The 25,503-nt window shown below is 51.2% G+C and overlaps 1 protein-coding gene across 1 annotated transcript; it reads left to right on the top strand.

Moving 5' to 3' along the window:
* Window positions 1-21,622: 21,622 nt before the first annotated feature.
* Window positions 21,623-25,077, top strand: LOC125156943 (60S ribosomal protein L28-like). The gene is made up of 4 exons (XM_047843243.1): window positions 21,623-21,723; window positions 22,538-22,699; window positions 24,461-24,842; window positions 25,045-25,077. Exons 1-4 carry the CDS (start codon window positions 21,623-21,625, stop codon window positions 25,075-25,077), a joined length of 678 nt encoding a protein of 225 aa, XP_047699199.1.
* Window positions 25,078-25,503: the final 426 nt, after the last annotated feature.

Raw genomic sequence — 25,503 nt, 5'->3', positions numbered from 1 at the left:
CTGGCAGCCAAGCCCGGCCCGGCTTCCACCCAGCTCCAGAGCCCCCCCGGGGCCACCTGCCTGGCCCCAGCCACCACAGGGGCTCCACGCATTGTGGCAGGAAATAGGATGAAGGAAAAGCAAGAGAGTGAGGGGTTCGGATCTCTGAGGGGGAAAAGCAATGTGTTCACTGAACAGAGTAGGGGGGGTCTGCAAGAAACACCCCCCCCCTTACTTTTGTGCCCTTTCCCCTAGTTCCCTCTTCCTCTCCTCCCTCAGTACCCAGGGCCCTTATGCTGGGGTTGCCCATTCTCCCCAACCTCAGCCTCTGGGCCCCCTGTATTTTTTTTTAAGTTTTATTTGTTTATTTTTAAAGTTTATTTATTTTGGGGGGGGGGAGGGGCAGAGAGAGAGAGGGAGGGAGACCAAGCAGGTTCCACGCTGTCCGCACGGAGCCCAACGTGGGGCTCGAACCCACGAACCGTGAGATCATGACCTGAGTTGAAGTCGGAGGCTTAACCAACTGGGCCACCCAGGCGCCCCTGGGCGCCCCTGTACTTTGAACTTCTTCCCAAGCAACACCAAAGAATCTACATTCTGTCAGTTCTTTTCTCTGGAAAGTCTTCCACTGGTGGGGCCAAGGCCATGACCATGAGAATGTTATTCAACACAGAAGGGGAGATCCTTCACACCTGATGGGAGGTGATGGGGTGGTTTGTAAATACAAAGATTTAACGGGGGGGGGGGGGGGGGGCGGGGAGGGAGGAATTAAAGTGAGCTTGACCACAAAGCAGTGGAGTTAATCGGGGAGCCCAGGCACCTACCTGTAGGGGAGAATCCGGGGATAGCTGGCCTCGCAGGCTCACACCAGAAAGCCTGCCACCTTTCCCAGCTGCCTCTGGGGTCAATCATCGCTCTAACGGAGGACAGAGGGGCAGAATTCCCCCTGAATGCGCAGGAGAACCCTTGTGTCCTCCCAAAGCAGGCAATCCCCCCAAATTACCTAAATTCTTTCAGATTGCCCTGTGCCCAGTAGCTCTAGGTAAAAAAAACCCACTGGGAGCACATAAACTTTAGTCTCCCCTGACAAGAGGGAGACCCTTCCTTGCAAAATACCTAACCCACATAACGGGCTTTTCAGTGTACAAAGCTGGGTAGCATCCACCGTCTCGTGGCATTTCAAGAACGGCGGGAGCAATGGGGGTGTTACCTCTGTAGCAGTTAGGATTCCGTGGCAGGAAACAGAAAACCTCTCCAGCTATTTTAAGCAGGAAGAGATTTAATACAGGAAATCAGGTGCTTACAAAATCACCGGAAGGGCCAGCGGAGCCGGCTCTGGGCTCCCATCACACCGCTGAGCTGTGCCACCGAGACTGCTGCCATTGCTGTCACCAACCGGAAGGTGGGGAGGGAGGGGACCACCCACAGAGATGTTGATTTCAAGAGCACATCGCGTAGCTGCCTTCCAGGCTTGGGGAGCTGCGGCCACCACAACATCTCTTAACAGCCACAAAGCTGGTGGCCAACGAACACTAGAATGCTGTCACACAACACGCACACACACGCATACACACATACACACGATCAACACACGCTCGGTGTCTTCAGCAGCATCAGCCAGAGCAGGGAGAAAGTAGTCTCTGCCTCGCTGCTGCCTTCCTAGCCTGACGCAAGCGACTCTAATTCGTGAAATGTTTTAAAATATGTTTTTAACGTTTGTTTAGTTTTGAGAGCAAGTGTGAGCGGGGGAGGGGCAGAGAGAGAGAAGGGGACAGAGGATCCGAAACCGGCTCCAGGGTCTGTGCTGACATCACACACCCCGACAGGGGGCTCGACTTCACGAACCGCGAGATCATGACCCGAGCCGAGGTCGGATGCTCAACAAACTGAGCCGCCCAGGCGCCCTTAGCAGGGGAAATGTAATTCTTATCCACAGCTCCAGCTGCGGGGGTGTCTGGGAGCTGCAGTTTTGAGCCCTCCGGCCTCTGCAGGACATGACGGTACCATGGGACCAGGTTGGAATGGAGGCTGGGCGCCTACCACCTCATCCCCATTTGGTCAGAGAAGTTAAGGAACATGTGCGAGGTCATCTGGCTGTTTACCCCCATCTCTCTGACCCCACAACCTGCACTCTCGTCTGTTGCAGGGGCGCCAATGGCCTCATTCCCTTTGGGGCTTTGGCAGTCTTGGTGCATCTTTCGGCCGCAGAGCCCAGAGTGCAGCAGAGGTTACTTGCACACCTTCTGCTTGCTCGAGGGCTGAACAGCAGCCGGTCAAGGGCTAACAGGGACCCCAAGATAGAGAACAGCTCGTCTGAGGTCGGCAGGCAGAAGGAACTCAGAATCGAACCCAGGGTTCCTGACCACTGTCACATAAGGTGTCCTTAAACACACACACACACACACACACACACACACACACACACTTCCATTACCATCTGGAGGACGGGAAGATAAAAGATACACTCAGGCTGTTCCCGGAGGCATGCAATTCTCTAGCGCTCGCTGGGGACAGCTGCCCTACATTTTTCCAGGTGAGGTAGGTACATGGCTGACCCGCGTCCAGTCCCCACAACCGCGTTGATGAAATTCTCCATCCTCCTGGTCGCCTCTCACCAGAGAAGTTAAAAAATGCCCAATAGTCACTTTCCTCGGCTGCCTTCGTTGCCCTGAGGGGGCTCCTGACGTAGGCTCAACTGATCAGGGGCTCCCATCAAAGACTCAGGCAGGGGCTGGTGATGCAGAGATGTAGGGAGCCCGGAGGTCCATTCTGGTGGAGGGTGGCAGTCACCGTGGCGATGACATTCCATTTCTGGGATGACGGAGACCGTATCCACGTCCACAGGTGGCAGTGTTAGCCGGGGCGTCCCGGACTTGGCAGTGGGGTTGTCATTGGATTGGCCTGACCTTGGCCATGGTCCTGACCGCCACACAGTCTCCTTTGTGTGGCCTGCTTTCCAAACCCAGTTCTCCAGCCCTCCTGATTATTTTGTGAACTCCCCGAGTTCCTTTTGATAAAGTCCTTTTCTGCTTAAATAAACCAGAATTGCTTCCTGTTGCTCGAAGCCAAGAGCCCCGGCTCGGTTGCCAGATTTTGCCTGGCTTCTCTCAGCGAGACCACACAGGGCACCACCAATTCCTAGATACCTCGTGCACCCCACCCAGTCCCCTCCCCGGGAGCTCCGTACCCCAGGACCTCGGCGTGTCGCCCTTCCAGCCGGAGCGCCGGCCTGCTCTGACAGAGGGCCCCGCATCCAAGCCCAGCAGCTGCGTGATGAAATTCCCGGGCTCCATTTCGGACCCTCTCCCATCAAAGCCGTGCTCATTGACCGTGACCTTTCCCTGGGCACAAGTCAGAGGCCTCCCACACACACCACGCACACACATGCCTCCCTAAGGTCACCAATTCAGCATCCAGAGAACATTTTCTCTTTTTTCCAGAGCTTTTGCTTTTTGTTAGCCTTTGCTCTGAGCTGAGGCAGAACAGCTGTGGGCCCTGCTCAGGCTCCAAAAATGCAGGCTGGGGCGCAGGGGGCTCCTGCAAAAGTACTGCAGATATCCAGGTTCAAGGCCTCAGCTTTGCCTTCGGCTCATGATAGGGCTTTGAACGGATGGCTTACCCTCTTGGGGCCTTAAGAAGAGGGGAGAGTGAGGGCCGCCTGGGTGGCTCAGTCTGTTGAGCGTTCCGCTCGGGTCATGATCTCGCGGTGCGTGGGTTCGAGCCCCGCATCGGGCTCTGCGCTGTCGGCTCAGAGCCTGCTTGGGATTCAATCTCTCCCTCTCTCTCTGCCCCTCCCCCGCACTTGCTCACTTTCTCCCTCTCTCTCTCTCTCTCTCAAAAATAAATAAACGTTTAAAAAGAAGAAGAGGGGAGAGTGAGAGTTCAGCCATAGGAAAGTGAATGACGCTCACTGCCGACACTGAATTAGGAGCAGGGAATGACAGGGAGAAGGATGTTCCCCATCGAAGATGCTGGGTGTAGAGGTCAGAACGGTGGCTGGAACTGACCGGGGCCTCACTCAGACAGAGGCAGGCAGGAACAGCAAGCGGCTGGGTGACCACGGTCACCGCCGTGGGGCCAGCTCAAATCAGCCCCTGGCTGCATGTAGACTCGGGTCAGGATCGGGGACCTATCTCAGGTGAGACAGTGGCAGTCTGGAAGTCCACTGGGATTAGGACAATGTGCTGTAAACCTGGGCTTATTTCCACGATATTGTCTTTTGTTCCCATGATCGTTGCTTTCCAATAGGAGTCCTTCTGGAAAACGGAGCTGAGGTCCAGAGAGCTGTGTGTGCCCTGAGGCCAGCAGAGATGGGATGCTGCTGTGGCCACAGAGGCCAGAATTGATAGGGCCACCGCTGTCCCTGGCTGGGACTCTGGAGGAAACGGGAATAGCTTTCTGCAGTCAACACGGAAGAGAGAGGGGCAGAGTGGGGCCAGCAGAAAGAAAAAGGGTGCTTTTTCTCTTCCGTCCGGGGAGCAGGAGCAGGACAGGTTCAAGGTCATCATGGAGTGCTGGTAGCAAGGGTGGGCTGAGAGATGGGAAGTCACCCCACCCGCAGACTGTGGTGGTTGGGCCATAAACACCAGCCTACCATAGAGCCAGCTATGCCATTCAGTGGACGTGGCATTTTAGGTAAGTCTTTTTTTTTTTTTTTTTTTTTTTTTGAGACTGTTACATGCGCAGCCCCTGATGAGCCATGCTCCCCGCACCTGTGCCCTTACATCGTCCCTTCCCACGTCAGCTCTGGGTTTGGTCATGTGACTTTCGTTGGCCAATAGGACATTCACAAGCACGATGCCAAGCAACCTGCATGCCGAGGTTGGTCCTCTTGGAACGCTCTGTCCTGGAATCCAGCTGCCATGCGGGGGGGAAGCCCAAGCCAGCCTGGTAAAAAGACCTAAAGCAAAACACCGAGGCAGCCCGGCCAAGAGCCAGCACTAAGACCCCCAGGCGCGTGAGAAGCCCTGTTTGACCTTTCAGCCCAATCTAGCTGCCCACCGACTGTATCCACATGAGGGACCCCAGGTGCCTTCAGCTGGAGTCCAAGAACCACCCAATTAATCCGTAGAATCGGGAGACATTATTGCCCATTCATTACCACCCAGCTCTGCTTTGCAGCCACTAAGGTTTGGGATGGCTGCTAGACAGTAATAGATAACTGAAAGACTATTTAATCTTTCTCAGCCTCAGCTACCCCCTCCACAAAATGGGGTGATGATATCTGTTACCAAAAGGTATGAGAAGAAAATTGAAGACACAGGAAGATCATTTGCTGAGCACCTGCTGTTTCAGGAACCATGGTCGATGCCTTATGGATATCATTTATTTTTTAGTTTATTTATTTAGTTTGAGAGAGACAGCGTGAGTCAGGGAGGAGCACAGAGAAAGAGAAAGAGAGAGAGAGAGAGAGAGAGAGAGAGAATCCCAAGCAGGCTCCATGCTGTCAGCACAGAGCCCCGTGTGGGGCTCGAACTCACGAATGACCTGAGATGAAACCAAGAGTTGGACGCTTAACCCGCTGAGCCACCCAGGCGCCCCTTTACGTATGTAATTCAAAGCATCTACTCTGCAGAGCCTCCCTGGGCAGGAGGTGCTGTTTGGTCCACTTTACTGGTGAGGAGACTGAATTCCGAGGGTTCAGTAAGTTGTCCATGGCGGTGCATATAGGATCAGAACTGGGACTCTAACCCATGTCCCTCTGGTTGTAGCCACTGTGGCCCAGCAGGGTCTCCGCTGTCACCCATAAATGGATGGCCTTCCAGCAAAGCACCAAACCTTCCTACCTTTCAAGAACTCGGTCTCGGGGCGCCTGAGTGGCTCAGTCGGTTCAGCGTCCGACTTCCGCTCAGGTCATGATCTCGCGGTTTGTGAGTTCGAGCCCCGCGTCGGGCTCTGTGCTGACAGCTCGGAGCCTGGAGCCTGCTTGGGATTCTGTGTCTCCCTCTCTCTCGGCCCCTCCCCTGCTCACGCTCCGTCTCTCTCTGTCTCAAAAATAAATAAAACATTAAAAAAATTAAAGAAAAAAAAAGGAACTGGGTCTTTGTCAGATCGCTGGAGGAAGGAAGCAAGCTTGTGTCCCCTTGAGAGCGGGTTAGCATGGCTCCTGTTGGTGGCCAGTCCTGTGCTCTTGGTGCTGCTTCTGCCAGCCCCGGGGTCACCAGGGATGACAGAGCTCAGAGCAAATCCATTTTCACTTCTAGGAAAGCAGCTAATGGGGGTCAGCAGCTCCACAGTCACAGCCAAAAGGTAGCTTGTTTCTCAAGAGGCAGGAAGTGCCTGGGCCACGGGTGCCCTGCCCCCATCACTGGAGTGCCTCAAGAAGCCAGAAGCCAGCCCATTTGTCCCCCCACGAGACAGCCCCCCCAACACTAACCCATGGTGGTGGGGGTGGCTGTGGGGACCTGGCCCACAAGGGAGGGGGAGTGGGGTGCCACCAGAGAGGCCCCCGCTGGCCCAGGCAGACACTGCTGGGAGGCTCCCCACCCTCCCAAGAACTGGTGAGTGACACTGAAGAAGGAGGCAGAGGAAGCAGCTGTCCCCACCCCGGGGGGCCGGGGGCAACCATGTCCTGGGTGGGCTAGAGAACCCCCCGTGAAAAGACCCCACGGCCTCCCTGTCTCCTCGATTCCACCCACCTTACTCAGAAAGCCTTTGTCTTCGCGGGATCAGAAATGCTTTCAGAAGTGCTCACCCATTCGGAAGGTGTATTGCTAGAATGATCTCAACTCTGCCTAAAGATCGTATGTATTTTGGGCACCTGGGTGGCTCAGTGGGTTAAGTGTCCGACTTCGGCTCGGGTCATGATCTCACCATTCGTGGGTTCGAGCCCCGCATCAAGCTCTGCACCATCAGCTCAGGGCCTGCTTGGGATTCTCTCTCTCCCTCTCTCTCTGCCCCTAACCCACTTCCTCTCTCTCTCTCTCTCACTCTCAAAAATAAACAAGTAAACATTTTTAAAAATTAAATGTATTTAAAATTTATACGTATATATATCTATGAAAAATATATGAAAATGAGTGGCAAGAACCATCTGGAAATGTTGACAATGATGGTCTCAAGTGGTAAGGTGAGGTTTCTTTCTTTTCTTCTTTGTATCTTTCATCTTTGACTTCCCTACCAAGGGCATGATTGCTTTGCGAATCTGAAAATAAACTATATTGTCTCTGCTGCTTTTTATGAATGCGAGTGGCCTGGAAAAGTCACACCTTAAAACTCCTTTCATCCAGCACCTACATAATTGGTGCCCACCCGCATTATTAGCTGGCGTCTCAGGACATTTTAGTCTTCAACCAGGGGAGCGGTGGGGAGAAATCCGCACCAACCCTTAAGGCAAAAAGGGCAGGACCACTGAGGCAAACGGAAGGGGGCAGGTCAGTAGCTTAGAGACCTGGGCCCCGCCGCCCGTGCAAGCCTGGGCTGGAGAAGTTGCCGGAATGGAGGGCCACCCCTGCTCGGCCTGGGGGTGGAAATACGATCCTGAGGTTTGATCATGCGTGCCACCTGGTTCCCGTCGGACCCCATCACTCAGAGTGACGGCCCTACCTCGCAGGCTGAGCGCGGATTATCGGAGGTGAGGTGGTATACATACAGTGCTCAGCACGGGTCCCAGCACACACCAGGCACTCAATAAATGCAGGTAGGATTGTTAGGGATAAATGATGCCCATGAGCACCCGCTCTCTGGGTGAGCTCCGTGTCTCAGTCACCCGATCTCAGTGCCAGAAAGGGAAGAAGCTATGCCACACCCTCAGCCAGTGATCCCCTGTTCTGTCCCTTGATGGGTCCTGCTGTCCATGCAGCCAGAGAAAGTTTTTTCTACCCCCAGAGCGGCTTTTAGATGTGCATTGGCCAATGCAAGCAGCTCGTTAGCATGGGTGGGGAGTGTGCAGGTGACACCACCAAAGGCCATTAAAGTAGCCCAGACGAGGGCCGCCCTGGCAGCTCAGTCGGTGAAGCACCCGACTCTTGATTTCCGCTCAGGTCGCGATCTCGCGGTGCGTGAGTTCAAGTCCCGCCTCAGGCTCTGTGCTGACAGTGTGAAGTGACATTTCCGCCATCGTCTTGCACTTTCAGGCTTGCAGGGACCAGCTGCTCGCTCCCCGCTCTCACGTGCACGCCCGATCCCAGGAAGGGGTTTTGCAGTAAGTCATTTACACGTTAGCATGAACTTCACTGCTCCCGGGGGCCTCTGGTTTCATCGTGGAATAAAACGCTTTATTCTCATCCCTTGAAATCCCACTATATGGGAAGGTCGTTGGCCTTAAGTGAGAGAATGAGAAAGAGTTCTAATTTTGGTGTTGTGACCATCCTGGCCTCAGTCACCCACATCCCCAAGGTCGGGACCTCCTCGACTCTCTGGGTCCAGCAATATGTGCACTCCCTTTTATTTCTCTCATTAAGGAGACTTGAATAAAAACACGAAAAGCTTCTCTCTGTATCCTGAAAAGAGAAGGATTTAGAGAGGAAAAATAAAAAAGTGTTGAACTGACTAAAAGGAAAAAGAGAGAGAGAGAGACAGAACGGAGAAGTCATAAAGGAAAAGATGGACAGATGTGACAACACAAATCTCCTTTTAGTGCTTACAATTTTTTGAACGAGTTGCCAGCGCTTTGAAATTGGAAGTTTTCCCATACAAATGTATATTCCCAGCATCCTCTGAAGAATCGTTAGACCTGGCACCCTTGGTTCCCACCTTCCCACCGGGCAATGCTTGGCGGGAGCCCAGCAGAGGGGGGCGCGCTTCGCGGGCCCGCCACAGCCCCCGAGCGAGCGTGCATCACTTATTGGTACGGCTTGCCTCGCCTCAGCCGGCCCCTGAGCTGTGCCACGAACTCGGCGAAAAGACAAGAGATGCTCCAGGAGAACAGGCTTGCAACACATCCAGCAAAGAGTTAATAGCCATTCCAGATAAATAAGAACCAGACAAACAGTTCGATGGCAACCTACCGGTGATTAGGAAAATGCAAACGAAAAGGAGAAGGTGCTTTTTTTCCCCCCCCCAGAAGCCATCACATTGGCAAAAAAAAAAAAATCAAACCGCTTTTCCAGCATCGCCGTTGCCAAGGGTGTGGGGCTCCCAAGGCCCCTGGGAGCAGTGAAATTCATGCTCACGTGTAAACGTGCAGAACCCACGTGGGTTATCGGTGCGTGTGCAAATTGGTGCGATCTTTTTGGAGGGTGATTTGCAGTTCTGATTATTATTTTAAATACACACGCGTTTAAAGAAATGTGGGTAAACTATCAAAGTAGAGCGCGCATATAGAAAAGGACCCAAATCATGAGTGCGTGTGACTATTGCCTGGATCGAGAAAGAGAGCAGAGCATTATCAGTGCCCAGAAGCCCCCGTGCTCTCTCCTGCTCAGTAAACCCCCCAGGTAACCGCCATTCTGACCCCAAATAGGAGCCGCCTGTTTTTGAACATCCCATGGGTGGAATTACACAGTATATATTCTTTTGTGTCTGGTTTCTTTCACCACATGTTATATTTTGAAGCTTCATCTATATTGCTCCGTGAAGCAGAACATTCATTTTTGTTGCTGTATAGAATTCCATTGCACGACCAGACCACGCTTTATGATTCTGTTGTACTGTCGAAGAACATTTGGGTTGTTTCCAGTTGGGGGCTATTGTAAACAGGACTGCTATGAACATTTTTGTATGTGACTTTGGGTGCACGTAGAAACACGTGTCTGCCGGGCGTATCCCTCTTGACAACACTTTTCCTCTGGAATCTATCTCACAGAACCCCCCCGGACAGAATAAGCCTGAATGTCCGAGGGTGTTTATTGTAACGTTAAAAAAAGGTGGGGTCGGATCACTTCTCGGCCCTTTGGCTAAGATCAAGTGTAAAAATAGTGGGGTCGGGGCGCCTGGGTGACTCAGTCCGTTAAGCGTCCGACTCTTGATTTCGGCTCGGGTCATGATCCCAGGGTCGTGGGATCAAGCCCCGAGTCAGGCTGTGCGCTGAGCGTGGAGCCTGCTTACGATATTCTCTCTTTCTCAGGGCGCCTGGGTGGCTCAGTCGGTGAAGCATCCGAGTTCGGCTCAGGTCGTGATCTCGTGGTTCGTGAGTTCGAGCCCCACGCTGGGCTCAGTGCTGACAGCTCGGAGCCTGGAGCTACTTCGGATTCTGTGTCTCCCCCTCTCTCTGCCCCTCCCCCACTCATGCTCCGTCTGTCTCTCTCTCTCTCTCTGTCTCTTAAAAATAATAAACATTAAAAAATTTTTTGAAAGGTATTGTCTCTGTCAAAAAAATATATATATAATCTAATGCCTAATCCTGACTTGGAATAGTCTGCAGCCAATAAAAAAGGAGGGTGAGCTGGCTGTGTGGGCTCTGATATGTCAGGCTGCCCACCTACCGTCAAGTGGAAAAAAAAAAGGCATGTGGCAAAAATACCGATCCCACTTTTTAAGCCAACAAAAGGCCAAACAGAGCTTTATACGTGGAGACTTGTGTGCATTAACTGTCTAGAAAGACTTTTCACATATGAGCCGGGGAAGGGAGTGCCATGGGGTGGGGACGGTGAGATTTGCCATACATCCTACGTGTCTCCAGTGTATCCACTTTTTTCCACCTTCATCGCCACTGTCCTATACTAAGCCACCATGACCTTTGGTGTCGACTCGGCGGGCCGCCCGTGGAAATGTTGGCCTCCAGAGGACCCTGTTGCAGCAGAGTCCGATTTTTAAAATAAAAATTTTCTTATTTTTTTTAATGTTTATTTTTATTCTTTTTTTTTTAATTTTTTTTCCACGTTTTATTTATTTTTGAGACAGAGAGAGACAGAGCATGAACGGGGGAGGGGCAGAGAGAGAGGGAGACACAGAATCGGAAGCAGGCTCCAGGCTCTGAGCCGTCAGCCCAGAGCCCGACGCGGGGCTCGAACTCACGGACGGCGAGATCGTGACCTGAGCTGAAGTCGGACGCTTAACCGACTGAGCCACCCAGGCGCCCCTTTAATGTTTATTTTTGAGAGAGAGAGCGTGCGCACGCTCGAGTGGGGGAGGGGCAGAGAGAGAGGGGGAGCCGCAGAATCGGAGGCCGGCTCCAGGCTCCGAGCTGTGGGCACACAGCCCGACGCGGGGCTCGAACCCACGAGATCATGACCTGAGCTGAAGCCGGACACTGAACCGACCGAGCCACCCAGGCGCCCCGAAATAAGAAAGTTGAAAGTGAAAACAATACTTCACAAGTGAGCACAAACAGGCGCATTAAAATCTTTGAAAGCCGCGGCTAGCACGCTATCTCATTGTCTACCAAGCGGGTTGCAGGCAAGTGCTCCCCTGGGAACCGCTGCCCCACGGCGTCCCAGTGACCTGCCACGTGGCCGCGCCGGCAGGGCTTGAACCGCCACTGATCTGGGGCCTGGCAGAACGCGAGAAGATCGAGGTCTGTGGGGAACTGCTCTGAGGCCGGCTTCCGGGAGCCTCCTGTACTACGGGCTGGGGGCTCAAACTCCAGAGATCTGATTTGTCACAGGTCCAGCGCTAGACGTCCCAGGTCAAGGTGCCAGCCAGGTGGGCTCCTTCTGAGGGCTGGGGGGAGGGAGGGGGCCCGTGGCAGGCCTCTCCTTGGTTTGCAGATGGCAGAAAAAGCCCCGTGTGCTCACGGCTTCCTCCCTCCGTGCGCCCTGTCCGTGTCCTAGTCTCCTCACGAGGACAGCAGTCACGTTGGATTAGGAGCCACCCGTAGGATCTTGCTTCTGTGCAATCAGTTCTTTAGAGGCTCTGTCTCCAAATACAGTCACTAGGGGCTAGGACGTCAGCACACGAAGTGGGGTAGGGGGCGCAAAATTCAGCCCATAACGCCTCCCCATCTCCCCTGGGAGGCTGTCGGGAGAAATTCCTGGATTCTGATGCGGTAGGAGACCTTCCTACCACCTGTCACGGGACAGGGCTGCAGACCACAAAACCGCCTCGTTTGATGCTTATTTCAGTGGCATCCTTTTTGGTGATCTTCCTTTCGCTGTTTTTGTAAGTAATAAAGCGTCCAAATCGAAAAGTGGCTCACTGCGTCTTTACCAGCCAAATTAGCCCAGCCTTGGCCTTGGCTTTCCTGGAAAGTCTCGTGTGTGCTTGACGACAGACACTGGAATGTACTACAAAAACAAAAACACAGACCTTGCTAACAGAGGTGGGAGGAAGGGAACGCGAGTTCCACGTTCCTCTCCCCCACTGCATCCCGCGCCCAGTGCTCTTATGCCGGGATTACCCAGCCCTCCCCACCCCAGCTTTCGGATTCACTGCATTTGAACTTGCTTGATGTTTACAAAATAGGGGCGCCTGGCTGGCTCAGTCAGAGAAGCGTGCAACTTTTGATCTCAGGGTCAGGAGTTTGAGCCTCACGCTGGGTGTCGAGGTTACTTAAAAAAATAATAATAATAAATAAGGCGCCTGGGTGGCTCAGCCGGTCAAGCATCTGACTCTTGATTTTGGCTCAGCTCATGATATCCTAGTTTGTGAGTTCGAGCCCCACAGCAGGCTCCGTGCCGACAGTGTGGAGCCGGCTTGGGATTCTCTCTCCCCTTCTCTCTCTCTCCCCTGCCCCTCCCCTGTTCCCTCTCTCTCTCTCTCTCTCTCTCTCTCAAAAAATAAGTAAATAAGCTTAAAAAATAAAAGTAAGTAAATAAACTCCAATAAAATGAAACAAAACATAAATTAACAAAAGATAAAATACAATTGTGGGTGCATATCTGTGCACATTGAAATATTCAGAAGAACGTTCTGCGCATGAAGTGATAAGGTACGTGGAAGGGATCTGAACATGTCATAGGTATCTTCTACAACGGGCCCCAGAGAGCCGGTGAACCTGTCAAGTCGTGGGAAGGCTGGCCTCCCGACGCCCCAAACTGAGTCCACTCACAGCAGGAATCACTACTTTGCGCCCATTACTCTCTGCCGCTTCCCCAACAAGTAAGTTTAGCTACAGCGCCAAACCACAATGAGAGACCCGTCGGCACCCGTTCAGATGACGGTTGGCAAAAAACAAATACACAAAGCAACAGAAAATAAACAGTGTCGGCAGGGATGCGGAGCAATCGGAAGCCTTGGGCCCTGCTGGGGAGAATGGAAAATGGTGGCACCCCCTCTGGAGAACAGGAAGCCAGTCACAAAAGGACAAGTGCTATACTCTACTCTAGAGTAGTCATATTCATAGAGACAGAGTGGAATGGTGGCTGCCGGGGGCTGGGGCACCGGGGAAAGCTGGGAAGTTAGTAGTTAAGGGGGACAGAGTTTCTGTTTGGGAAGATGAAAACGCTCTGTACGCTTAAAAATGCTTAAGATGGTCAACTTTATGTTATGTATGTTTTACTATATTAAAAAGTGGGAGAGGGGTGCCTGGGTGGCTCAGTCGGTTTAACGCGTCCAACTCTCGGTTTCCACCCAGCTCATGATCTTGCGGTTTGTGAGTTCGAGCCCCACATGGGGCTCGGAGCTGACAGTGGGGAGCCTGCTTGGGATTATCTCTCTCTCCCTCTCTCTGTGTCCCTCCCACGCCTGGGTGGCTCGGTGGGTTAAGCGGCTGACTTCGGCTCAGGTCATGATCTCGCATTCCGTGAGTTCGAGCCCCGCGTCGGGCTCTGGGCTGACAGCTCAGAGCCCGGAGCCTGCTTCCGATTCTGTGTGTGTGTCTCTCTCTGCACCTCCCTGCTTGCACTCTGTGTGTGTGTGTGTGTGTGTGTGTGACTCTCAAAAATAAATAAACTAGCATAAGAGACTCTTAAAAACCGAGAACAAACTGAGGGTTGATGGGGGGTGGGAGGGAGGGGAGGGTGGGTGATGGGTATTGAGGAGGGCACCTTTTGGGAGGAGCACTGGGTATTGTATGGAAACCGATCTGACAATAAATTTCATATTAAAAAATAAATAAACTAAAAGAATTCAAACAGATAAATAAACTTAAAAATTAATTAAAAATTTATTAAAATTTTTTAATGTTTATTTTTGAGAGAGAGACAGACAGAGCATGAGCAGGGGGGGCGGGGGGGCGGGAGCAGAGAGAGACAGAGACACAGCATCCAAAGCAGGCTCCAGGCTCCAAGCTGTCAGCACAGAGCCGGATACGGGGCTCGAACTCACAAACTGCGAGATCATGACCTGAGCCGAAGTCGGATGCTTCACCGACTGAGCCACCCAGGCGCCCCACCCACCCCCCCCCCCCCCCGCCACCACCAAGAATTTTTAAAGTGGTAAAGTGCTCGCTTTGGCAGCACGTATGGAACGATCTAGAGACAGTCAGCTGAGCCCATGCACAACAGTGGCATGCAAAATTCAGGAAGCACTCCATGCCGGGGTTGTTGTTTTTTTTTAATGCAGAAGAGATATGAAGACTGGAATAAAAATGTTCTAGTATCCTACTACCTATCTCACCACAAAAAAAAAGTATAAAAAATGATCTCTTCTAAAATAAACTTTATACTACACGCACGCGCGCGCACGCGCACACACACACACACACACACAGAGTTTAGCTAAAGATTTGAGAGGCCCTGCTGCCTGGAGATGGAACTTAATAAAGACACCAGCTCCCTGGCGCCAGCTGCTCACCTGTTGAGAGTCAGAATGAGCTCATCCACCTTCGAGCTAATTGCCAAACTCCCCGTGGGAGGACAGTCTCCCGCCAGAGAAATGGACACACTGTGGGCACGTCATTTCCCTTTTCTCTCCTCTGTGTACAGCCCGAGGGAGAGGACACAGGGTCAAAAGCTGAGACACGCGCAGCCTTCCTGAATCCCCTCTTCATCCTCTCTGTCTCGCCCTGTCCCCGACCCATTGCACTTCCTCCGTGGAACCTTCTCGAACTCTTTCTGCCCCATAGCTGCTGCGGCAGTTATTTGTCCCAGATGTGTCTTTCGGTACGTCTGACTTACTACTTAATATCATTAGCTGACTTTGTGTGGCTGTGCGTGTCTTCTCTCTCCAACTAGACGAGAATTTCCTCAGCGGTAGACGCTGATCCTTTGCCCCTTTTGAATCTCTTTAGCGCTCACATCAACGTCTAGTGTATAGTAAGGGGGCAGGCACATCCAGACAACGGAATACCATTCCATGCTAAAAACAAATGAGCTGTCAAGCCATGAGAAGATATGGAGGAAACCTAAATGCATGTAACTAAGTGAAAGAAACCAATCGGAAAAGGCTACGTACCGTATGAGTCCAACTATGTGACGTTCTGGAAAACAGAAAACTATGGAGACAGTAGAAAGATCGGCGGTTGCCAGGGGCTCGGGGGGGCCCAGGGAGGGATAAATAGAGCACAGAGGATGTTTAGGGCAGTGAAACTACTCTGCGTGACACCGTCACGGTAGATACATGACATGACCTATACGTCAAAACCCATAGAATGTAAAACACAAAGCGTGACTCCTAATGCAAACTACGGAGATCGGTTGGTGATAACGGACCAATACTGAACCAGTCTTCTAATGGGGGAAATTGGGGTATATGGGAACTCAATCCTGTCTGCCCAATTTTCCCGTAAACCACATCCACATCCTCCCTCAGTTATGAGGGAGCTGGAAAGGTTTATCCAGGCCTGACATTTTTTCTAATTGAGGTATAATTGACATATAACATTTTATTGGTTTCAGGTGGGCAACATAAGGATTCGATATTTGTATACACTGTGAAATGATGACCACAAGAAGTCTAGCCTCCCCCCCCCCCCCCCGCCCTTGCCCCCACATAAAGTTACATAATATACAATCCGATGTTGTTGACCATAGTTGTCACGCGGTACATTACAGCCCCGTGACTTATTTATTTTATGGCTGGAAGTTTGTACCTCTTGACCCCCCTTCTCCCACCCCAACCCCCTTCCCCTCCGGCAACCACCAATCTGTTCTCTGCATCTGTGAGCTTTGTTTTGTTTTGCTTGCTGATTTGTTTTGTTTCGTAGATTCCACATATAAGTGAAATCATATGGTATTTGTCTTTCTCTGTCTGACTTATTTTATTTTATCCTGTAGGTCCATCCATGTGGTCGCAAATGGCAAGAGCTCATTCTTTTTAATGACTGAGCTGTAGTTCTCGGTACGTATATGCCGCATCTTTTTTGTCCGTTCATCCATCGACGAATTGGTCGATTCCCTATCTTGGATATCGTAAACGATGCTGCGATGAACAGAGGGGGGTGCCTGTAGCTTTTCAAATTAGCGTTTTCATTTCCTTTGGATATATACCTAGCAATGGAATTACTCTATTTTTGACTTTTTGAGGAACCTCCGTTCTGCTTCCCACAGTGGCTGCACCAATTTACATTCCCACCAAGAATGCGTGAAAGTTCCCTTTTGTGCACACCCTTGCCAATACTTGTTAGTTCTTGTCTTTTTGAGTCTAGTCGTTCTGACAGGTGTGAAATGATATCTCATCGTGGTTTTGATTTGCATTTCCCTGATGATGAGCGACGTTGAGCACTTTTTCATGTGAGTGTTGGCCTTTTGTATGTCTTCTATGGAAAGGCATCGATTCGGGTTCTCTGCCCATTTTTTAATGGGACTGTTTGGTTTTTTGCTCTTGAGCTGTAGGAGTTCTTTGTATATTTTCGATATTAATACCTTATTGGATATATGATTTACAAATGTCTTCTCCCATTCCATAGGTGGCCTTTTAATTTTGCTGACGGTTTCCTTTGCTGTGCAGAAGCTTTTTGGTGTGATACAGTCCCACATCTTTATTTTCGCCTGTGTTGCCCTTGCCTTTGGAGTCAGATCCCCCAAAAAAAAACCAAAAAAAAAAACAAAAAAAAAAAAAACCAAAACACATCGCCAAGAGTAATGTCAAGGAGCTTACCGTCTATGTTTTTCTTCTAGGAATTATGTGAGTTTTGGTCTTCTATTCAAGCCCTTAGTCCATTTTTTTTTTATTTTTCAATGTTTATTTATTTTTGAGACACAGACAGTGAGAGCCAGGGAGGAGCAGAGAGAGAGAGAGAGGGAGACACAGAATCTGAAACAGGCTCCAGGCTCTGAGCTGTCAGCACAGAGCCCGACGCGGGGCTTGAACCCACAAAGCACGAGATCACGACCTGAGCTGAAGTTGGACGCTTAACCGACTGAGCCACCCAGGTGCCCCTTAGTCCATTTTTTGAGTTGACTTTTGTGTGTGATGTAATACAGTGCTCCGGTCTCATTTTTCTGCATGTGGCTGCCCAGTTTTCCCACCACTATTTATTGAACAGACTGTCCTTTCTCCATTGTATATTCTCGCCTCATTTGCCGTAAATTATGTAGCCATGTGTGCATGGGTCTATTTCTGGGCTCTCTATTCTGTTCCATTTGATCTATGTGTCTGTTTTTATGCCCATACCATACCGTTTTGATTACTATGGCTTTGTAGTATAGCTTGAAATCAGGGAGCGTGATGCCTCCAACTTTGTTCTGCTTTCTCAGATTGCTTTGGCTACTCAGGGTCTTTTGTGGTTCCATACAAATTTTAAGATGGGTTGTTCTATTTCTGAAAAACAAAAAATGCTGCTAGAATTTTGGTAAGGACTGCATTGAATCTATAGATTGCTTTGGGCACGGACCTGACACTTTTCAAAACGCAGTAAAACATAGTTGGGAGTAAATTAAAGTTTCTCCCTGAAGCCAAAGAAGAAAAATTAGAAGATGAGTCAGCATTTATCTGTGAGCTAAAATTTACTCAGAAAGTTGTGCTTCTTTACATTTTGGCCTAATTAGTGTATTGCATTCTGTATTGAAATCGCGCGTAATTTTTACAGAGAATCAAAGTGTCCTTATTTACATCCGAAATCCCCTATCGAGGCCTTCTCCAGCTCTGACCTCTGAAGGGAAGGAACAGGCCACATATCGCTTCTTCCATAGGACTCGGGAAAGGAGTTAAAACCCAAACGTCTGCGGCATCTGGCAAGCCCAGTCGGTAGAGCATGCGACTCTTGATCTCGGGGCTGTGAGTTCAAGCCCCACGTTGGGCACGAAGCCCACTTAAAACAAACAAGCAAACGAAAACATGTCCCCCATTGTAGCAGTTGTATTACCTGCCTACCAAACGGCTTCTGGAAAGACAGTAGTCAGGGAAGGTGCAGAAAGAGACACAAAGCCTCTGAGGTCAACAGGTATTTGTCAAGAAAGTGCTAGGCCCAAAGGCAGTGGCCCGTGTCAATTTCCGCTGCCTTCCTGCCTCTCCAAACCCACGATGCAGCGTGCAAACAGGTTGAAAACCCTCCTGGATGTCCCAAGAGCCCAGCCTTCACTATATTTTGCATGTGCAGCCAGCGGCACTACCGTTATCCTGTAGGCGTTGGGGGCTCCCGACCTCAGGGTGCCAGTGTGTGGGAAGGAGAGGCAAATTGGTGCCTCCAGCCAGTGGTCCTGACACTCGGTTTTGCGTGGGACCTTCCCACGGTTCCTGGCTCCCAGGTGACTGCGTTTCTCAGCTTCACACCACACCACGGCTCCCTCTTGCATTTATCATTCTTTACCCGCCCCCCGTGCCAGCCTCTGATGAGAGGCTGGAAAACCGGCCCTGGGAGGGAGCCAATTACTTACGTGGGGGACCCAGAGGCCAAGCGATGGCTTGGTAACGATCTCTGTGCACCGTGAGGGTTATTATCGCGGGCCATGGTGACCAGCAGCGTCTCAGGTCAGGTTCCCTGGAATCAGAGCCCTAGACACGGATTCTCGTGCTAGTGGATTACTGAGGGAGGGCTCTCGGGAGTAAAAGGTCGAGGCAGGAAGGAAACAGACTCGGGCAGGAGAAGAAGCTATAAGTGAAGATGGAGGTTTAGCCTCAGCCTGACCCCCCGGTGGAAGGCGGGGTGGGGGGGATCACAGAGTCTTTTATCCACATACATGACAGAGGGGGTCAGGAGTTTATATCCCCCCGTGTCGGTCAGTCCTTTACTACAGGCCACCCCCACTGGGGGCAGGGAGGCACATAAACCCCAAGCCGTCGGCTGTGGGCCAGGCCGTCCCGCGGGCAGAGAGCAGTTCCCGAGAGCAGACTGAAACGGTGAACCGCTCGGCTGGGGATGAGCTCTGTGGTCGGCGCGGGGAATCTGGCCGGACGCCGCAGCGTCCATAAAGGGCTGCCCGCTGATCCAACAGCAAGAGAGAAGGAGGACAGACACAAGGAAAAGCCTCTCGAGGAAGCTGGACGCTCTGGAGCTCCTCGTAGCCGCCAGCCGCCAGAACAGACAGACAGGGAACGGCCTCAACCTCACTGGATCCTTCTAGGCAGGCCCAGCAGGTGCCTTCGGAAAAGACCCAATCTAAGAACCACCACGTGTGCCGCCCGGTGCTGTCCCTCCAGCTGGGGCAGACCCGGTGTTAGAAGGCAGGAGACCAATCTGGATGCCAGCAGATGAGCGCGTTTGTAAACCTCGGCATACATCAGAATCACCCCTGGCTGCTACACTACAGAACCTAGGGCCTCATCCCGAACCTACTGAATCAGGACCCAGGACAGAGAGGCAGGTGACAATCTACACACGGAACAAGCTCCCCAGGTGTTCTGACACCGGCGGCCCACAGGTCATTCAGACAAAAGAGCAGAGGCCACGTTCAAGGCCCAGCTCTTGCACTTCCTACCGGTGCGACCTCAGAAAAGTGAAGCAACCTCCCTTGGCCTCAGTTTTTCTCAAATCTGAACGAAAAATAACAGGGGTGCCTGGGTGACTCAATCGGGTGAGCGCCCAACTCTTGATTTCCGCTCACGACATGATCTCGCGAACCGTGAGATCCAGCCCCGAGTTGGGCTCTGCGGTGACAGCAAGGAGCCTGCTTGGGGTTCTCTCTTTCCCTCTCTCTCTGCCCCTCCCCTGCTCATGCTCTCTCTCTCTCTCAATAAATACACAAACTTTAAAAAATTAAAATAAAATAATTATAATAATAATTGTTCCTCTTAAGATTTTATGAAGTTTAGGGGCGTCTGAGTGGCTCAGTCAGTTAGGCATCCAACTTGTAATCTCAGCTCCGGTCTTGATCTCAAGGTTGTGAGTTCAAGCCCCATGTTGGGCTCCAAGCTGGATATAAAGGGTACTAAAAAAAAAAAAAAAAAAAAAAGATTTTGTAAAGTTTAAATTGCTATGCACACCTAGCATATATATATATATATTTTTTTAATATATGAAATTTATTGCCAAATTGGTTTCCATCATATATATTTTTTTAACTATATGTAGGTATATCTTACATATATACACATATATAATGTAATATATATTACATACATACATGATATATCATCAGAGAGCATATATAATATGTATACATTATGTATGTAATACATCTATATATAATGAATATGTGATATATATGCAATACATCTGATCTCCCGATTACAGAGATTATGCGCTATGCGATATATATGTGTATATTAGACAGAGGTCAAGTAGACCAAACTATTACGGGTGGCCACTTGTAGGGAGAGAAATGAGGGGGTGGGGTAAAAAGGGTAGAGAATGGCCTGGAAGAGGCGTTCACTTTTTCCTCTGCCTATTAAATTTTAAGTTTTTACAAAGAGAATATATTAAAGCTCTGCATATATAAAATGTATTGCACCAAAACCAAAAAGGCTAAATGGAACCATCTAGATAAGGTGCCTGGCACACAGTAGGTACTCAGTGGTAGCTGTCAGTATTATTATCATCATCCACAAACATTTGTTGAGTGTCTATTATGTGCAAGCCATCATACCGAAGCTCCATAGGGAGGCAGAGAAGCACAAAACAAAGTCCCTGCTCTTACGTGCACAAAAACCCCCCAAACGCCCAATGGCAGTGTTTACTTTGGGTCCAATGAGTGCTATAGAAAATAAAGCCTTTAAGGAGTTGAAATGAGAGAGAGATCATTTCCAGCTGGCCTCTTCAGGGGAGGTGGGGCTTGTGCGAGGCATTGAGGAAAAGGGAAGATTTCAATAGGCAGAGAAAGGGGGAGAGAACATTCCAGTGGCAGAAAAGAGCTTGGTTCAAAGGGCAAAGGGACTCCGTAGGCATGCGCAGATGCTGAGGGGACATTTGGCTTGGCTCCCCGGGTCTGCAGGAGCCAACCCCGCCGGATCCGAGGCAGGCAAAGGCTCCCCTCCCTCAACTGAAATAACACAATCTCTAGCCCCAGCCCTTCCGGTGCCTGGAAGGGGGCCAAGATCGACTTTCTGTAACAATTCTTGACCCTTGTGGGCTGAGCCTAGAACGGGAAGCAAAGTAGCCACGGCGATGAAAAGCCTTTAAAAAGGGGATCCTCTCCCTTCCCCGCTGGGGCCCAAGGGTCCGCAGGGCACACGCGGGGAGTTCCGGGCGCAGGGTGGAGCGCGCGTGGTAGCGTGGGTCCGGGCGCAATACGTGCGTGTGCGTGCTGCTACGTGTAGCATGTGTGGAGACCGACGCGTGAGCGTGCACGTTGTAACGACATGTGGTATTTCCTGTGATTGTGTGCTGTGATATACTGGCTGGAGTTATGAGTTCAGTGTGTGCTAACCACATTCCTGGAGGCTAATCTCTGTGAGAGACCAAGAAGGGGGCAGAGGGAAGCAAGGAGCCAGCGGGGCATCTATCCACAGAGCACGTCTCCGCCTTCCGTGGGCGGGGCTAGAGCCCGGGGGGGGGGCGGGCCGGGGGGGCGGGGGGGGCGGGGGGGGCCGGGGGAGGGGGTGGGTAGCCGGCCGAGGTTGCGTGGAAATGTTCCCGCAAGGCATTGAAGTGATCAGGCCTGCAACTGGCGGCGTGTGGGTTCTCCGCGGGCCCCGGAGTCGCCTCGTCATCAGCAAAAGTGCCGCACGGTGGGTGTGCGTTTGGCCCTGCCTGTAAAGCACCCCGACGTCTCCCTAGATCTGGTGCCTGTGTGCGTGTGTATACACAGCGTGTCTAGAGAGACTGGAGGTAAACACTTTTTTAAAAAGTGAGAGCTTGATTAGCCGAACACCACAAGGCCCTGGGAAATTGAATTTAAAGGAAAAATTGGGATAATTGGAACAGCGTATACTATCGAGAATGTTAAACACACACGTCAGCTGAGCACACAGAGTTTATGGCGAGCCCTGATTAAAATGAAGTTTCTGATAATCAAAGTTTTAATGGCAGAGGCTCATTTGAATCTCTTCTGTCTCAAAGGGAGATTAGATATCGTGTGCACAGAATATCTTGTGATGGTTTCCATTCTTCCCGTTGGGTCACATGCATGCTCCGTATGTATTTATTTCATAAAAAGTAACCTACCCTTTGGTCTGCCCCCAAATAGCCAAAACAGGACTTGCCACAGATGTGTTTATCAGATTGCTCTGCAAATGTAAGGAGAGGAAAAGTCTGCCTATCGCCTCAGTGATTTCAAAATCAAAGCCATCCCAGGCACACCAGAAGCCTCAAGCGGCCAAGAGATAGGCCGAGTTTATAAACTTCCATAATATGTTTATTGCAAGGATGGCAGTTACCCAATATCCCTGCCCTCCTGGGTCTGAGATCAGAATATTTCCACAGAAAGAAATCTGTGTTTGACTGCATTTAACTGGTCATAATTCCAGATGTCTGGAATGTTCCAACACCAGGCGCAGGGTTGGGGAGGAGGAAGAAAGGAAGCTGACGATCACTCTGTTACAGCTTTGTCGTCGTCGTCGTCGTCGTCGTCGTGTGTGATGGCATGTGGCTGCTGGTGCCTCGTCCTGTCCCCCGTGGCCAGGTGTCGGGGAGCATGGTTGTTTTCGGGGAAAATGGCAGCCTTTTCTGTTCACCTCTGGAAACGCGACACGTCACATCAGAAATGTAATTTCTTTTTCTTTTTAATGTTTATTTATTTTTCGGGTGGTGGGGGGGGCAGAGAGAGAGAGAGAGAGAGAGACAGACAGACAGAAGATCCGAAGCAGGCCCCGTGCTAACAGCAGACAACCCAATGCGGGGCTCGAACCCACGAACCGTGAGATGATGACCGCCTGAGCCACCCAGGCGCCCCCCACCCCCCCAGAGATGTAATTCCTTAATGAAATGACTGCAGCGTGCGTAATTTATGCCAGAACAGAAACAGCTGACATGGCAGAAGGGACACTTGTCCCTGTGGTTGCAGGAGCACATGTGGGCCACATCGCTCAGGACTGAATCAGGCCAGCATTACGGGGGCAGCCGGCTAGGAGAATTGCCTCCTCACGCGCTCCTGTAAAGTGTTAAGGTTATTTACGGCGTGCGTCCACGCCGGCCCATTCTACCCGGGGTTGTTGGAACACAAATTTGTGTGAGCCCAGCCGGTTGTCCCGGACTCCTTCCCGAGCACGAACAAGAAAGGCAGGGTAGTTCTGCAGAATCACCGGGAGGATTTATTCTGCCCTTTCCTCTGGGGCTCTTCTGGCAAACATTAAACATCACAACACCCCATTAAAGGAAGGTGAAGTTACTCATTTCACGGGCAGAAAGACTGATGCGGAGGGTTTGCCTCCGTGGCAAGTTATAGCCAACGGCACAGATTCCGCACCCCCTCCCCCCACCCCAGCAAACTGTGAGATGTGGTGGCAAGGGTATGGTATGGCCAAAGAGGTCACGGTTTCTTCTGATCGTTGCGGGGCGGGGGTGGGGTGTTAAAGTCTGAAGCCTTTACCCTTTTCTCACCACTGGGCCAACAGGAAGACTTTCTCCACTGGTCTCTATGCCAGAAAGTCTCCAAAGCCGGGTAACACACACCCTACGTGATAGACCAGACACTCCTCTGAGCGGTAGGGTTGATGGGTTGAATTGGCGTCCCACCAAAATTGGTATGTTGAAGCCGTAAGCCCCAGTACCTCTGAACGTGACCTTACTTGAAGATGGGATGTTTACAGAGGTCACGGAGTTAAAAATGAGGCCATTACGGTGGGACTAGTGTCCTTATAAAAGAGGGAAATTTGGACACAGACAGACGTAGAGGAAAGACCACATGAAAAGACACAGGAAAAAGACCGGCCAGGGAGAGAGGCCTTGAACAGAGGCCCCCTTGGGGCCCTCGGAAGGAATCCACCCTGCCGGCACCTTGATCTCGGACTTCTGGCCTCCAGAACCGGGCGACGGCACGCCTCTGTTGTTTAAGCTACGCAGCGCGTGGTGCTTTGTCACAGCAGCCCTAGGAAGCTAATACAGGTACGAAGAAAATGCCAGAACTTTCATTTCTGTCACTATGGTGGTTTGGCTTCTTGATCCTAATTCACGGCCCACTGTAGGTCCTAGGTGGCTATAGTCACATCAGCCCGGGCTCCAGACCTGCCCCAAATCTGTCGCCTGGAGCTCCTGATCAAAAGGAACAAGCAGGGGCGCCTGGGTGGCTCAGTCCGTGAAGCCTCCGACTTGGGCTCAGGTCATGATCTCACGATTGGTGCGTTCGAGTTCCACGTCGGGCTCTGCGCTGACAGCTCGGAGCCTGGAGCCTGCTTCCGATTCTGTGTGTGTGTGTGTGTGTGTGTGTGTGTCTTTCTCTCTCTCTGCCCCTCCCCCACTTGTGCGCTCTCTCTGTCTCTCTCTCTCTCAAAAATAAACTTAAAAACAAAGTGTAATTTAAAAACACAGAGAGAGAAACAAGCAGACGTTCAGCACTGACCCCAATAACCCGAAGGCTCGCAAGTCCTCTAACGACAACGGGTTGATTCACCTCTACACTGTGGGCATGAAGTCTGGGGCTGATGGCAAACGGGTAGTGGTGGTCACGAAGCGGAGATCCCTCCAGGGAAAACCCACCACCCCCTACCTGTGGACCACCACGAACAAGAACGCCCGGGCCACCCTCGGAAGCATCGGGCAGAGGATCCACAAAAACAAGGACCACCCAGATCCGTACGTGGTCGCCATTCGCACAGCCAGCGCCATCCCTCGCCGCCAGAAGCCTGTGACGGTGAAGAGGAAGAGGCCCGCCCCACCAAGAGCTCCTGAGCACCTGCCCCCCACCTCCAAAGCAATAGAGATGTCAACCACTTCAAAAAAAACAAACAAAAACAAAAAACTGCGACCCGGAGCCACTCCCGGCCAACCCGCAGCCTGAAATAGCCAAGCCCAGCCCAGATCAATCAGATCCCCACAGCCCTGCCGGACCCCGAGCAAGAAAAATAAATTCCCATTCTTGTAAGCCACTGAGTTTCGGAGTGTTTGTTCCGCAGCCTTATTGCGGCAAGAGCCGACTGTTACAATGACCAATATGCAACGTGCAGATTGACCCCGGGCCTTGTTTGGGCTGTACGTCACCGCTCGGCATCCAGGGTGACAGGTGAGGAATGCTGAGGCAAGAGTGGCAGTCCTATGACTTGGACAGCATCCACCTCAAATGATTTTTCACCTTCAGCAAATGGCCTGTTATAAGTGCTATATTGAGTTAATTTACAGATTATATTATGTCACTCTAACCAAACTAATCATCACAAAGCAGACAAGGGGCTTGAAATGATTCCTCTAACGAAACTGTGGCTTAAAGAAAGTACTGTAAATGGAAGCATAAGCTTGGAAGAAGCTGGCAGAGCTCACAATTCTCTTAGATTGAGAGCTAGTTCATTTAAAAAATTTTTCACACCCAGTGGCCCCTCGGTGGCTCAGTCACTTGGGCGTCTGACTCTTGATTTCAG

This window comes from Prionailurus viverrinus, chromosome X, assembly GCF_022837055.1.
Source record: "Prionailurus viverrinus isolate Anna chromosome X, UM_Priviv_1.0, whole genome shotgun sequence".
Classification (NCBI taxonomy): domain Eukaryota; kingdom Metazoa; phylum Chordata; class Mammalia; order Carnivora; family Felidae; genus Prionailurus; species Prionailurus viverrinus.
The sequence above is the reverse complement of the archived record's forward strand: the minus strand, read 5'-3'. Positions and strand labels throughout refer to the sequence as shown.